Source organism: Pelobates fuscus, chromosome 13 (assembly GCF_036172605.1).
Source record: "Pelobates fuscus isolate aPelFus1 chromosome 13, aPelFus1.pri, whole genome shotgun sequence".
Lineage (NCBI taxonomy): Eukaryota > Metazoa > Chordata > Amphibia > Anura > Pelobatidae > Pelobates > Pelobates fuscus.
Genome location: NC_086329.1, coordinates 18,387,241 through 18,404,002, shown reverse-complemented (window position 1 = coordinate 18,404,002; position 16,762 = coordinate 18,387,241). Strand labels below are relative to the sequence as shown.

The following is a 16,762-nucleotide window of genomic DNA, read 5'->3' as shown; positions in this document are numbered from 1 at the left end:
GGGGAGGGGAGTTTTATAGTACCTAACTTTTTTCTGATTGGTTGTTTTTCTGTGCTGCTGTGGAGTTCTAGTAAAGAGAGACTTAAGCAAATACTCGCCTCCTGTCATTAATAAAATTAAGATTATAGGTACACTAAAGCTAGCATAATCTACAATTTTCTACACTTGCTTATTTTGTCTGTTGCCCGTGATATAGGATAAAACAAAAATGGGGAATTAAAATAAAAAATAAAATGGATTAGCAGAAATAAGTAAACACAAAAAACATGAAAATGTAGATAGAAAACACGATTTAAAAAAAAATTGTTTTTTTCTAAAGGAAATGCAATGCTACAATAATTAACTACAAAAAAACAAGAACAAGATTGCAACTGGTTGCTGGTTCTCTTTTCAGCTGTTCTCACTTTTATTTTTTGTATTTTATTTTTTTTAGTCCTGTGAAAATAATATATGAAACCCCAGTATTTTACAACCATCCTCCAAACAAGACACAATGTAACTGAACAGACAAAACATACATCAGCTACTGAGGGAAATCAGGACAGGTCTGCATCCCTACAAGCAATAAAGGGGCACTGTAACTGCTTTGTCTAACTGAAGTGGTTATAGTGTAGTATAGTATTATACTGCTTTTAATAGTTTAACACTAAAAGCGTCCCCAGCAGCTCTTTTCCATCTGTGCGATTTGGGCTGAAGATGCATTAGCCTAAGCAGTAATGGGTGGTTGCGATTGGTTGAGGGTGTCTGCTGACCGCTTTCAACCAATCACAGCTCCCACTGTTTGTATGAATTGGTATGGCTAGACGGAAATGTGTAATCTCTGCTTTAGCCACAGCTCCAGCAGGGGTTTGGCTACGGGTGGCCTGGAACCCTTATTCAATGTTAATGAATACGGTTAATTATCAAGTCACAACAGGTTTGCGGTTTTTATTTTTATTTGGGAAATAATTAGCAAGATGTTAACCTTGCCATCAGTAATAGATACCATATTTGAAGATATATACATTTACAGGATCTGCATTTATAAACACTATAGTAATATAACATCTAAAGAGGAATGGTCACTTCCTCAAACAACATCATTTCATAGCCAACTAAAAGCTGTATGACGTATTATTTTAAAATTCTTTATTTAATTTTTATTTACATTCTTTGGTGAGAAAAGTCCAGGAAAAAAACACATGGTATATGCAACAAATAGTTGCATATACAAAATTTTTCCACTAGATACTTGGCAGCCATTACTGAACTAGTGACCTGTTTAAGACAAGCGCAGGGTGGCTAAAAGTACTCACAACTCCCACCCAGTGTACCTAGAATATTAAACTCAGCTCCGTTTGTTTAGAGCAGTGGTAGTCAACCTTTTTTTACCTACCGCCCACTAATGCATCTTTTTGGTTGAAAAAATTTCCTTACCGCCCACCAGTTTTCGCGCAAATGCGGAATATTTTTTAGAAAGGAGGGTGTTTAACAAAAAATAAATGTACGTACATTTATCTTTTTATTTCTACTTAATGCAGGTTTATAAGGTGTTTAGCTTTATAAAGTTTAATGAGAAAACAATAAAGTAAATTGAAATTACCTTTACTAGTGATTAATGAGATCCTTGAGGTTGATGCTGCGAGACTAAATATTTGATATCTGGTTCGATTTTCGTAAGGAACAAACGAAGGTCTCTTTCAGTGATATTCAGACGACTTCTCTGTTTGCGCATAATATGATTTCTCATTTGTCGTCTCCTCTCCCTCCTCAATTCCCCTCCCCACCTTTTTTTCCCCTTTTTTCTATTTTGTAACCTTCCTTGTATCAATGCCCAGTAGGAAGGCTGAGCTAGGTAGCCCACTTACTATATAGTCCACTATAACAGACAGACACACACATACAGACACACACATACAGACACACACATACAGACACACACATACAGACACACACATACAGACACACACATACAGACACACACATACAGACACACACATACAGACACACACATACAGACACACACATACAGACACACACATACAGACACACACATACAGACACACACATACAGACACACACATACAGACACACACATACAGACACACACATACAGACACACACATACAGACACACACATACAGACACACACATACAGACACACACATACAGACACACACATACAGACACACATACACAAATACAGACACATAGACGACACACATACAGACACACATACAGACACACATACAGACACACATACACAAATACAGACACATAGACGACACACATACACGACACAACACATACAGACACACATACATACAGACACACATACATACAGACACAACACATACAGACACACATACAGACACACATACAGACACACATACAGACACACATACAGACACACATACAGACACACATACAGACATACATACAGACATACATACAGACATACATACAGACATACATACACACACACACGACACATACATACACGACACATACATACACGACACATACATACACGACACATACATACACACACACACGACACATACATACACACACGACACACACACATACAGACACACATACAGACACACATACAGACACACATACAGACACACATACACAAATACAGACACATAGACACACACAAGACACACACAACACATACAGGAACACAGACAGACACACATACACACAAGACACATACATACAGACACACACAAGACACACATACCAACAGACAGTCACACATACACACACACACACACACAAGACATATATACAGACACACACACACACACAACATACATACAAAGACACACACAATACATACAAAGACACACACACACACACGACATACATACAAAGACACACACACACATTATATTTAAGTCACCCTCCTGTTTCCTACCTTTTAGATTCAGGAGGGTGACTTTCCCTGGGGTCCAGTGGTGGCTCAGGTGGATGGGAGTCAGAGTTCCCACTCTGACTCCCTGGTCTTCCTCCCGCGCGGCTCTCAGTGTTAGCTGGGAGGAGTGACGTGCAGTCACTTCCTCCCAGCTCTGCGATGTCATCACAGGGGGCCCGGTCGCGCTGTTAAAGCGCCCAGCGCTGACCGGGCCCCCTCACAATCCAGATCCATCGGGTGGCCCTGACAGCATGGGCCACCCGATGGACCTCTCCATATGCGGCCCCGGCGGTTTGCCGCGCGGGCCGGGGCCGCAAATTGTCACGGCGGTACCCAGTTGCAGGGGTACCGCCGGCTCGCACCCGCCCGCCCGGTCGTCAGGTCGTCAAAACCTGGAAATCCCTACCGCCCACCTGAAATCCTAAAACGCCCACTAGTGGGCGGTAGGGACCAGGTTGACGACCCATGGTTTAGAGAAACAGATTAACTATATTGTAAGTCAGAGGAATGATGCGTTAAAGGGTAACTGACAATTCAAAATAATAATAATAATAATGTATTATTACTGAAAATAAGAAACTGTGCTTAATATAGTTTGTGTGTGCAATATTTTTCAAATGCAGATAGAAGTTAAAGGGACTCTTCAGTGCCAGGAAACAAAACCGTTTTCCTGGCACTGCAGGGCCCCTCTCCCTCCCACCCCCCATCCCAAGTTGCTGAAGGGGTTAAAACCCCTTCAGTGACTTACCTGTATCTAGCTCCAATGTCCCTCGGCGCTGGGTCAGGGTCCGCCCCTACCCCTCCGACATCATCCGGTGGGGGAGACCTATTGAGTATGCGCGGCCGCCGGCGGGGGAGACCTAATGCGCATGCGCGGCAATGCCCCGCACCCGCATTAGACCTCCCCATAGGAAAGCATTGAAAAACGCTTTTAATGCTTTCCTATGGGGATTTCAGCGACGCTGGACGTCCTCACATAGAGTGAGGACGTCCAGCGATAAACACAAAAGTGCCCTCTAGTGGCCGTCTAGTAGACAACCACTAGAGGAGGAGTTAACCCTGCAAGGTAAATATTGCAGTTTATGAAAACTGCAATAATTACACTTGCAGAGTTAAGGGTAGTGGGAGTTGGCACCCAGACCACTCCAATGGGCAGAATTGGTCTGGGTGCCTGGAGTGTCCCTTTAACTCTTCCTATGCAATTTCCTTACACTTGCAGTGCGGGCAGCCATCTTTAGTCAGAAAAACAGCTTCACCTGCTAACACCAATCACAATATGATAGTCTGAAACCATCCCGATTATATTTTTCAGATGCCCTGTCATTATTTCCGTGTTTTTAAACGCCAACTAGCAATTGATAACAGGAGTAGTATTTGGATGGATAAGCTGCGCTTTGTAGTAAAAGGGGACTTAAAGAAAGCCTACCACACAGAGTTAAGGTTGGCAAGGATAAGTTTTGAAAATTGATATTTATCTATTTATTTGACTGCATTACAAAATATTATATACATAGGCTATAACCCATGAAATATTTCATTTTAAATTATAATGCAAAGTGATCAGTTTTCCTTTACACGTTAGCATGCCAATATAATAGATTAATCAGATGGAAATCTGGCCACCTACAATCGGTTGCATCATTACTGACAACCACTGCTACAATGTTAAAAACGAACAATTCTCAGAGGCAAACCAAGCAAATTCAGCTTTTACAATTACAGGAAGCAAAAATATATATTGTGCCAACTTCTAGCTGCCAAAGGCCTTGCATGTCCTACATTGCTACCAACTTCAGAGAATGTTTAATTGCTCTTACTGACTGCAATTGGATGCTGAATATTTAAAGGAACGCACCAATCACCATACCCCATACAGCCGCCCCCGCCTTCATTACTTCTGAAAAGGAGCTCTCCGTCTAAGCACTGCACTCTCAGCCAATGAACGAGCCCTGTACTGCAAGGCTTGGCTCCAGAGAGCTAATGGTGGCTCCTTTTTATTACCTTCTGGCTCTCTGTCTGCAGTAGTGGAGGAAGGAAGCAGTTACCGGAGAACCCCAGGTAAGACGTCTAACAGGGTTATTTACTCAAGTGAGAATTAAAAATTAATTTCACATTTATGGCCAACCTTGCTAAACTGGAAGCACATTGTAGTTGAATTTCGAGTGTTTTTCCAGTTTGGTTAAATTAACCTTAAATTTGAAAGTCAACTTTGAATAGTCAATGTAGTGAATAACAACCCTGAAAGTATTATACTTACAATTGTGGGAGTGATGCAGTGGTTATGGTGTTTGGTGTGCTCCTATAATACACATTATCCACAACACAAGCACCAAATACAGCAAAATAAATGAAGACCCTGATAACATCCTTGATCGATACTGCATAAATATCTGAATATTTGTCTCGTACCTCTTCCCGTCTCCATCTTTTTACCTATCTGGATCTGTCCACTAATCTGGTGTATGGTGGGACCCAGTATTGTCTTGGGATTACAGTCCCCGTCATGCATTACAGGATTCAATGCCTGAATGCACAAATCATTATATACAGACAACATATATTTGTGTGACCCTAACCACTAAAGTGCTCTGCACTTAGAATGCATTAGGCTTATTAAATATTTAAAAAACCTATTTCAGCTGTAGTCAATTTACACTGAAAAGAAAACCATTTCAATTAACTGGCCAAACTCATTTATCTCAGGTATCCTCCATGATGTTAGCTTTAAAAGGGACACTCCAGACCCCTTATGCACTTTTGCTGCTGAAAAGCTTTGTGTGTTTAGAGTGTCGTATTTTGTTTTCGTAATGTGGAGATTACAATAGAAATTGGCACGATTCTCAATTAAACTGGCTACACCCCTAGTTTTAAGCAGACAACCTGTCCTGTTATTTACGGGTTTGGTTCTCAGTGGAGATAAACTCAAGAGGCAGAAATTGCTCAGAGCACCTGCCTTGCAAAGAATTCTCATTGAACTGAACTGGGCAGTCTGTGATTGGACAGCAACAAATTCTGGGCAGGGTTAGAAGAGGAGGGTTTGCAAAGGCAGCAGACAGGAGAGTGGAGAGTCCGTTTAAGACCTCAATAGATGTGTTTTTCTCTAAGAAATTATTGCTTAGCATCTCATTGGCAGGGTTCGAAAAGTGAAGTAGAAACTTATATAAGCTACGTAAGCAACTTTTTTTCTACGGTGATTGCTCTAATTCACAAAGGTAGGCCTGCATAGCTTCAATTGTTTTGTTTTTTTCACACTTTTCTTTTGATGTTACCTCCTCAGTGTTGGAACAAAGGCAGTTAAATACATATAGAAAACGAGAGTTATCGAGGTGTTAATTTGTCTTTGCTAAACCCGTTGCCTATTGTAGTGCATTAATTGAAGAGCTAATGCAGAGATTTATCAAACTGTTAAAGTACTTTACATTGGGGCAATTACCATGGAAACTGCAGGCACATTCCATTGGTGACTCCTTCAATTTTACATCATTTTTATTTTGTAGGACACTTTGATATATCTCTCCCCAATATTACTTTGTTCCTATCATCTACTGGCACGATACGAGCCACTCCTGTCAACAAAGTCTACTCTCTCCGCGTTCTCTTTGCAACACAGCAAACGTGCAACTTACAGACAGAGGTAACAAATGGCAACAGTGCAATACTGCATCTGTGTCCCGAGTATTGAACTCTGACAATACACTGCTAAAATGTCAGCATAGCACCAATTCTGTAAGCATGATTAGATACAATCTAATGCACTACTCGACAGGTAAAACAAGGAAACATCCAGCAATATAAAAAAAATACGGTAGTCAAAATGTCATCTAACCCACCATACATTAGAATCTCTAAGATGTGATTAGAAATTAAATCCCTTTCTTAAGCCATTTTCCCCCCATACATACCACCATAACACCAAATACAAACTAATAATTCAATCAAGTTCCAGGTTTAATTACCCTAGACAATGTATCCCCTTTGTCTAATTAGGTCTCTTTTGCACCAAATAATCATACAAGCACTCCATGTCACCAAGCAATCTGGAAGCATAATGCACACATACATTGATTACACCTGAGCAAGCTGGGAAATACCATAGAGACACGCACAAAAGCTCCAGAGACACATCCGGATAAAAACATCCACCGAATACATGCCAAATGCAAGATGAATCATCGGGGAGGGAATTTTATTTTTAAAATTAAAAAAAAAAAAAGGTACACTAATTTTAATTACCAAACTTGGTTTGAAGAGAAAAAAATCCTTAAGACGGCAACTGGATAGAGCACACTTGGCACCAACAAACTGCAATTATATGATGCTAGGTGCATAAAGTATTAATGAATTAGCCCACAAGTTAATACATTTCTTTGATTTACCGGTATATGGAATTTGAAAGAGACTTTAACCCCTTAAGGACACATGATATGTGTGACGTGTCAGGATTCCTCTTTTCCCCCAGAAGTTTGGTCCTTAAGGGGTTAAACAATCCATTTGTTTTCAACTAACTTGTCTAGGATGAATGCGTGTGGAGTGCATGGGCATCGTAACACCTTGGTTCAAAATGCAAAGTGTCATGGGGTGTGCTATGCATAAATTCACTCACAGGACCCTCAGTAGATTCACTCACTCTAAAACACTGCTTAGAACTCAATAACAATATGCATGTTACATCACTGGTTTTATCACGGATACAAAAAATGCTTTACTTCCATCAAAATACATAGCTTCCGTGGGCACATTTTTTGTTTTGTTTTTTCCACTATATCATGAGAGGTGAATATTTATTTAGCACATGCTATATTGCATAACATTGACAATTCTACACCGTCCATTTCAAATATTGATTTTCTTTGTTACTGAAACCAACACACAGAAGCATTTCTACAAAAATAAATAAACACACAGACCAAAAAAGAAAAAAGAAAAGAAAACAACAGCTATACTAAAGTCAACTGCAAATATATTACAAGTCATTTTTTAATTTATTAACCCCTGGGCTACCACAAAATTTGCAAACTGAAAAAAATTCAGGCAGGATAATTTGTTAATGATGACCTTTTGAGAATTTAGCAAGGAATTGTGACAGTAAGACCAAAAGAGTAAAACCAGCTAAATATCTCCAGGTGAGCTAGGTTTCAAGCCATCTAATTTGGTCTTCATCCATTCATTATTTCAAGTTAGTGAGATTTATTCAGACTTGCATTGAACTAAATGTCTGAATTGCAAAACCAAAATAACTAAGCCGTGTTTATAGCTGTATTGGAGAATCTTTTCAGATCAAGCTGCAAGGCTACTTACGGGTGTGGCCCGTAATGACCATATCACTCCATCATTAAGTGCCTTGCACTGGTTGCCCGTTCGTGAACGGGTTCTGTTTAAAAATGGTTGTTTGGTATATAAGGCAGTCCATGGTATGGGACCAGACTATCTGAAGGATAAATTCACACGCTATACTCCCAGTCGATCCTTGAGATCGGCTGATTTAGCCTTATTGAAGATTCCAAATTTTAAAAAGAAAAAGTGCGGAGGGAGAACGAGTGATGTTCAGGGAGCGCAATTTTGGAACTCCCTGCCTCTGACATTAAGACTTGAGAATGATCTACTGAAGTTTCGCCGGAGCTTAAAAACAGTTTTATTTGCTCAGGCGTATGGGATGACATGAAACTTTTAACCTGGTTCAAATGCATGTGATTATAATGCTGTTGTTTGCTGGATATTGTTTTGTCTGTTTTATTGCTGGTATGCGCATCGAGACCCTATGGGTAATAAGACTGCGTTTCTTAAGAATTTTTAATAAATAAATAAATAAATAATCAGATACCTCGGCCTCAATTTTGCAATCCAGATTCCAATTTTACTATAAAATGGAATTTGCTGAATAACAATTTTGGAGTGGAGTAATTCAGTAAACACAGTTGTACAGAATTCAAAATAGAATTGCAATGGTTTGGTCAAAATAGCTGAACTGCGATGTGGAGTCTCTGGGCAGACACTCATTGACCGTCTTTGATTTGGGGTTTACATAGGCACATTTTGTAGATATGATTGTCAAATCTTTTGTTTTCCTAGACATAGGTCATGTTATGCGGCACAGAAGGGCAGCACATGAAAAGTGCTGTCTTTAAATATTTATAGGCTGCAAGAGGGAAGCCTGTAAACTTATCAAAGCAGTTTGGGATTTCTCATTAGTGTATTTATTTCATATTAACACTTCATGTGTTGCACTTCAGAAAAAAAAAAAAATAATTCCAAACAATATAGCAAATCTGTCCAACTTATATGCAAATCATGATATTATGTAAATTCTAAATAAAATTAAATATGCGCACACACAGACACACCTTTTAAAATGAGCCACTGGGAAATAGTATTAAAGTTGCATAAGACAGAATGTGTTGGTAACTGGGCAGGGAAATTAAGATAATGCCTTTGCAACTGGTATAACTCCACCTGGTACCTGCCACTTTAGGGACTTTTAACCGTTACAAAATTGTAGACAAGGCTGATCAGATTAAAGGAACTGGTCAGCAATGCTTCCTAAAATGCTAGCTACCCTTTTAATCAAGTGGCAGTTTCTACTTTCTTAAATGGCAACTATAATATCCCAGAGAGTTTAATAATATGCTTATGAATCCCCTCTTGCATTTAACAAAGATGTATTCGTGGAGTATGAAAAATAAAATATACTGAACCATTACCTTGCAACTGGGGAACGCCACCTTAGCTCACTGTCAATCATTATTCAACAATTAACAGACAGAGCAAACGAGAAATTAAATAATGTTTGTACTTTTCTCCTCATTGTCAACATGGGCTTCACTGGATTGTGATAGCATTTGCTAAATATTTGAATTTAAAAGAAAATAGAGCATCACATGAAAATTAAAGGACCACTATAGTGCCAGGAAAACATACTTGATTTCCTGGCACTATAGTGCCCTGAGGGTGCCCCCACTCTCAGGGTCCCACTCCCATGGCGCTGAAGGGGTTACTTAGTATTAGTAAACATGGCTGAAAGACCAATTTAGGTCTTTCAGCCTTTTGGTAGATAACTCACAAATTCACACGGTATCGGGGAGCTATCTACTAAGCGGCTGCGAGATGCAGCTGCAGCAATGAATAGGATCGGAGTTTTATTAATTTGAATGAAATTGCGAACCAAACAAATGCCCGAATTGCGTTCAAACACAAATGGAGAAACTGTTCTCATTCTGTCAGGATGCAATTCTGCAGTTTTGCCATCGTCCTGTCTAAGTGACCGGAATCATCGTGGGAACAGGGAGGAAAGCTAAGGATTGTGGGAAAATTGCTCTGACCACCGGAAACGAAGCACACTTTGCTCCTCCGCTGGTCATAGCTGGTCATGGCGTAGGAAACCTCCAGACGAGAAATAGTCCCTACTTTGTCTTGATTTTTAAAGAAAACTAGAGCAGACAGGAAGAAATGAAGAACAGATCATGAGAGAGGCAGAGAAGAGGAATCGATTGGGGAAAGTTAACTTCGGAATGACAGTGCCGCTTTAAGCTTTATTATGACAGTGAAAATCCTGACAAATTGAATGTTGTAAAGTACTGCGTACCTCCATATAAAAATACTTTCATCAAGCTTTCTAACAAATGCTAGTTTGTTTAATGAATAAACTCACGGGCTGTTTAGGGACTAGAAAATATTAAGACAAAAAAAAAAATCTATGCAAATCTATTCAAAAGTTCCTTTAATTCAATTTATTTTTTTTTTTTTAAAGTTTCTAAAATGTGCAAGCTCGAGTTGAAATTTCTGTTTACACCTTCCTTTTTCCAGCCAGCTCCCAGCAGCATAACTTATTCTTAGCCATATAAACAGGAAATAAAATTTCCTGCCTCTGGCTTGTTTTTTGGACAGAGGATTCCAACGGACTTTATTGATTAACCTGTCCAAAACAACTTCTATCCTAAATGTTTATCTCATTAACAGTTCATACGAAAAACAAAACACACATTCGAGAAATCCATTTTTTTTTTTTTTTTACAACATTGTATTTACATCCATGGCTTTAGTTAATTAAAACAGTAATATATATTTAAACACCAAAGCACACGCTGTTTTCATAATGAAAAACATTTTAAACTCATACAGAAGAAAAAAAACTTGCTCAACTATTAAAGGGACAATGAAAACACCAAACGTCCTACATCTTAACAGTGTTTATGGTGCAGATACTGCCCCTTTTATCAGAAAAATGGCAACGTTTCCATTTTACCTAAAACATGCCTCTAGCAGCTAGCTATCTGAAAGGCACTGGATACACATCAATTTACAAAGGCCTATATGTCCATCGTCACGCAGAGCATGATGATAAATACAGAAATGCTTCTCTCTGAGTGCAGCTATTGCGCATGCGCACCATGTACTCTATGATTTTCTATGAAAAACATTGTATTGGACATAGATAACCGTGACGGATGATCTCACAGAAAACAGAGGTGGCTACAGAGAGGTGACTATCCTGGCCTATTCACAAAGTTAGAGCTTCCTAGACAATAATTCATGTGCATTGAGTTAAATGGACACCAACGTAATTCAGACCATTTGATCTCAATGATGTGGTCTGGGTGCAGTGGCTGTGTCCCTTTAATCCTGCAATGTAAAACAATGCAATTTAAAAAAAATAAAAAAATAAAATTGAAAACTGCAATGTTTACATCACATTCCATCTTTTGTGATTGTCTTGACAGCAATTAGAGGCGTTTCCACAGCAATAACCTGTCACGTGACATGGAAACCCATAGGAAAGCACTTAATACAATGCTTTTCTATAGCGAAGCATGGATGTGCTCACAGTGCAAACATATCAAGTCCCCAATGTTCCGCAAACGTTTATTAATTTATATTGATTTTATTGGAAAGTAGGTGGGCTGGAACTAACTAGGGACAGGGCCACTATAGCATTAGAAATACAGGTTTCTATTTAAAAACACAATAGCGTTCCTTTAAGTCAGGGCTCGACAAATCCTAGGTGCTAGGTTACCATGGCAACTAGGATTTTTGACCTGGCGCCCGTGATTTGTTGGCTCGTTCAGCCCTCGAGGTGGTCGGCTGCCTATGAGTGGAGGTGGGCGGCCAGCCTGCTCATGAAGAGCATGGGCATGCGGGCAGTCGGCCTGCTGAGGGAGAGCATGGGTGTAGGCACAGGCGGGAGACTCCTTTAAGATTGAGACAGAAGGGCAGGCGCGCGAGGGAGCTGTAACCTTCCTGCTCTGCTCCCTTGTGCGCTCTCAAGTGATACCAGGAGCCAGAATAAGACGTTACTCTGGCCTCGGCATCACTAAAACAGTGCTCTAGAGAGCAGAGCAGGGAAATTCCAGAAGCCCCAATGGATCCCAGGGAAAGCCAAATCACTACAGCTGTCCAAAATGTAGGGAGGTTGAGTGGTCTCATGAATGTGTGTGATTGTTGCAGCAACGGTGATTGAGTGTGTGTCTGTCAGTGAGTGTGTCTGTTTAGGTGACTCTAGGCAGAGTGTGGAGATGCTGGACGTAGGTGCTGCGCACTATGCAGCACTGACCCAGGATGCACCTCTAGATGCCATCTGAGTGACTGTCACTAGAAGTGTTACTAGACAACAATGTAAATACTGCATTTGAAAAGGCAGGGTTTACAATGAAAAGTGTGCAGGGACACAGGCTATAGACACCAGAACAACTATTTTGAGCTGTAGTAGTTCTGGTGACTAGAAGTGTATTTTTGACATTGAAAAACCTGGCTCCTAGATTCCAAGCAAATTTGTCAAGCCCTGCATTAAGTCACAAAGTACAATGATTGCGTTTAAAAGACAAAGTTATATGAGTGTTGTGAAAACGAAACAGTCAAGATACATTTCTCATTACTAGGTTTTCTCCAGCCTGCACTGAGATAAGGGATTACTTAGTGCAAGGAAAGTGTTTAAACCACAGGCTTCCTGCAGTATATTTTATAGACCTAGCTGTCATACATACAGCCGCTGAGTTATAAAGCTTAAACACATTCCACAAAACAGAGGATGCCATCAGAAACAGGATGGGCAGGAAGAGGAAATACATGGAAAAGGTCATGTGATACCATGGACTCACATGAATGGCAAACCACAGGTCATATTTATTAGAGATCAGCTTATTTATGTTAATGGAGTTTGCAATGCCAGCACTACACAAGAATAAAATACCAAAAAGCAATAAGGACCAACAGAGACATCGATGCTGTCCATGCAATTACAGCAGAAGGTTATAGATATATTACAGAACTCACTGCCACTTTCTGTGAAATTACTACCACATTAACAAAATAATAATAAAAAAAAAAAATATTTAGGGGTAAATAAAATTATAGTAGAGAACATTAACTAGAGAAAAACCATTAGTTTGTCTTACAGTGTAAAAAAAACCAAAAAAAAAAAAAAAAAAACACCCATACTGAATGCCTCAGATGCCACTAACACAGTACCTTTTGGACATGTTTGGGTTAAAGATTGTGTAAACTGAAGGACAACTACTGGTACATTACACTAACAGAGTCATGTGCTACACATACCCTCTGATTCTTGAGCTTAGCTAAGTAGCTGTATTGACAGTACTCTACTTACTATAAAAAAAAAAAACTAAAAACAACTGGGAAACTCCACATTGAGTTTAATCCTCACAATACAATCATTACTTTCTTATAAATCACTAAAATAAGACCAGTAGGGATGCCTTAAATGGGTATAACATGATCATGTGAATGAATACGGAACCCTAAATGAAGTGAAAAGGCTACATTTGGACTACATATGAATGGCTCCTTTTAAAAGGCAGTTGCAAATTGCAATCACTCTTATTCAAATCTGACAAGCGGCTGGCCTAGGAATCCTTGCTATTAAGAGGGTTCAAGTCATGGGTTTGTTTATTCAGCTGTTTATAGATCTATTTTCTCTTTAGCGGTTGTTCACTTGTGTATATTACCCAAGTTAGACATGCATTATATGCCAAATACACAGTGTATCAGGAACAGTCAAACATGGTATATGCCACATTGTGCACTATACAGTAACAATACTGTAACCACAACAGTGAGTAATTGTCACACCCCAAGTGAGAAACCATAAAACCTCCTTTATCTTCCCTTATGATAAACACTTTTTGAGAAAACAAGATATTCCAGCTTCGTTGGATTAGGATAGATGTGTTAACTTACTCCAAAGATAACACTCAGACTAGAATTGATCATTTACGTAAGTAAGCACCGGCAATATGAAATGTTATCATGCTTCCAACAAAATTATTTACTAGTAGTGCAATGACCATGCTTTGAAAAAATGCATTTTTAACATCTGGACCCAATCTCTTCAGTACAGCACAACACCAAGAACGGTTTAAGTATTCAAACAGCAAGAACCATTTTTATTTTGTTAGGAGGACAAAATCTTGATTAGAGCAATGATGCATTGGACACGATGGTATATGAAAAGATTTGTGAAAATAAAAGAGAAAACTGATTAGGTATATTGAATAGTATGGGCGCACGTGCTCTGCTCTATGTAATAGTCACAGGCCTATTAGATTAGCATTCAGTACAGCATCTAGTAGGCTAAACCATTTCCTTCACTGGCCCCTGGCTGGTTTATCAGACTCCACCCTGCTGGCCCAATGACTTCTGACAATAACCTTTTCAAGATTACATGACACTGCTGAGCTAGACTAACAGCAGTGAAGCCAAACTGTGTTCGCTGTATCTCTTAAAAAGTGCCAGACTTTCCTAGATTATCAGTGTTCCACATGTGGGCCGTTTTTGGCACAGATATTCTAAAGCATTACTCGTTTTTATAGGGTCATTAATCCACAGCACATTAAAATTTTACAATGGAAAAGCAAAGTAACAAACAAAATAATGTCAACAGAAACAAGAAGTGAAGAGTGTTCTGTCAAACGAGCTTACAATCTAGGATTGTGTTTTTCACCTGACCAAATGTATTTTGTCTTACTTTTTTTGGAATTCAGGGGAACTTATCTGCTCTCCCCATATTGACACTCTGACCCATTTTCCCATTTCCACCCACGATATTCACTATACCATTCAGCCAAGTTTAAACTGTCTTATTGGTCCACTCCCTATTGCCAGCATGGTGCTAAGGGACACATCATGTCCATGGGTAGCACACAGCTGAGGGTTGCCAGACTCATCATGTTTTCCTTAACAAATTTCACTTCTTCACGCTGATGGTGTGAACGAAAAGTTGAAAAGTCATGGACGAATCCTGCAGAACAGCAACTTTTAATTTCTCTCCATCTGCACGAATAAGTGATATGAGCTCAAGAAAACAGTGGCCCTGGCAAATCAAGCATTAATCCATTTGCCCAAAGCTGGTGCTGTACCTGAATGCCCCTTGTCAACTTGCCAGTATATCCTGCTTGCCTAGGACCAGTGCCCTGCTCCTTACCTTGTCTCCATGATGTCCTCACCATACATGCCAAGACCTTTCTGATATTTCATATCATCCATCATTTCATTTTCCCAGTAGCACTGGCTATACCAACACCTTATCAACCAAGCACCCCCCCCCCTCGCCATCTTTAACCCCTTAAGGACACATGACATGTGTGACATGTCATGATTCCTTTTTATTCCAGAAGTGTGGTCATTAAGGGGTTAAAGACAACCCCATCTCTCACACCCCACAGGGCACCATGTCCACTTACCCCACTCCAGGAACTCGCTGACATATTTATCCCTGCGCAGCGTGGAGGTGCTGCACTCCGTGTACAGGCAGATGAGCACATCCAGCAAGGTCTCCACACTTAGGGCCCCTTCATTCCTCTGGGGTCCATCCAGGAGCAGCTGCTCCAGCTTCTTCAGTCGTACCTTGGCCGACATCTCCGTGTATGAATACCAGGACCCTGTGTGGCCCCCTACTCACAGCCTCTGCCTATAGGAGAGTACCAGGTCCCTGTGTGGCCCCCCACTTACAGCCTCTGCCTATAGGGTAGGAAACAGGTCCCTGTGTGACCCCCACTTACAGCCTCTGCCTATAGGCGAGTACCAGGTTCCTGTGTGGCCCCCACGCACAACCTCTGCCTATATTGAAGTACCAGATCCCTGTGTGGCCCCCACTTACAGCCTCTGCCTCTAGGGGAGTACCAGGTCCCTGTGTGGCCCCCACTTACAGCCTCTGCCTCTAGGGGAGTACCAGGTCCCTGTAGCCCCCACTCACAGCCTATGCCTATAGGTGAATACCAGGTCCCTACATGCCCCCCCCCCCCCCACCTACTCTGCCTATAGGTCAATACCAGGGCCTTGTGGCCCCCTCTCACAGCCTCTGCCTATAGGTGAGAAACTAGACCCTATGTGGCCCCCCACTCACTAGCTCTGCTTGTATCCCAGGACCCTGCCTGTATGTGTGCACAGTGGTGATGGTGCTGATTGCTGGGGCCTTTCTGTGCGCAGTGGTGATGGTGATTGCTGGGGCCTCTCTGTGCGCACAGTGGTGATGGTGCTGATTGCTGGGGCCCTCTCTGTGCGCAGTGGTGATGGTGCTGATTGCTGGGGCCTCTCTGTGCGCAGTGGTGATGGTGGTGATTGATGGGCCTCTCTGTGCACAGTGGTGATGGTGGTGATTGCTGGGGCCTCTCTCTGTGCGCAGTGGTGATGGTGCTGGGGCCTCTCTCTCTGTGCGCAGTGGTGCTGGTTGCTGGGGCCTCTCTCTCTGTGCGCAGTGGTGATGGTGCTGGGGCCTCTCTCTCTGTGTGCACAGTGGTGATGGTGCTGGGGCCTCTCTCTCTGTGCGCACAGTGGTGCTGGTGGTCTCCCTATTCCCCCGATAGATGCAGGCGCTGTCTGTGTCCCAGGCCCCGGGGGTCCATGTACCGGGCT

The 16,762-nt window shown here is 41.0% G+C and overlaps 1 protein-coding gene across 4 annotated transcripts in view; it reads right to left on the bottom strand.

The window, feature by feature from the left end:
* The window catches only part of CDC42BPB (CDC42 binding protein kinase beta), a 97,955-nt gene extending 81,820 nt beyond the window's left edge, over window positions 1–16,135 (bottom strand). For 2 of the 4 annotated variants that reach the window (XM_063439613.1, XM_063439614.1), the window contains exon 1: window positions 15,592–16,135. In XM_063439613.1, coding sequence (XP_063295683.1) covers window positions 15,592–15,766 — 175 coding nt within the window. In that variant the 5' untranslated portion in view covers window positions 15,767–16,135. The remainder of the gene's footprint in view (window positions 1–15,591) is intronic. The other 2 variants (XM_063439615.1, XM_063439616.1) reach the window with 1 other exon arrangement.
* Window positions 16,136–16,762: the final 627 nt, after the last annotated feature.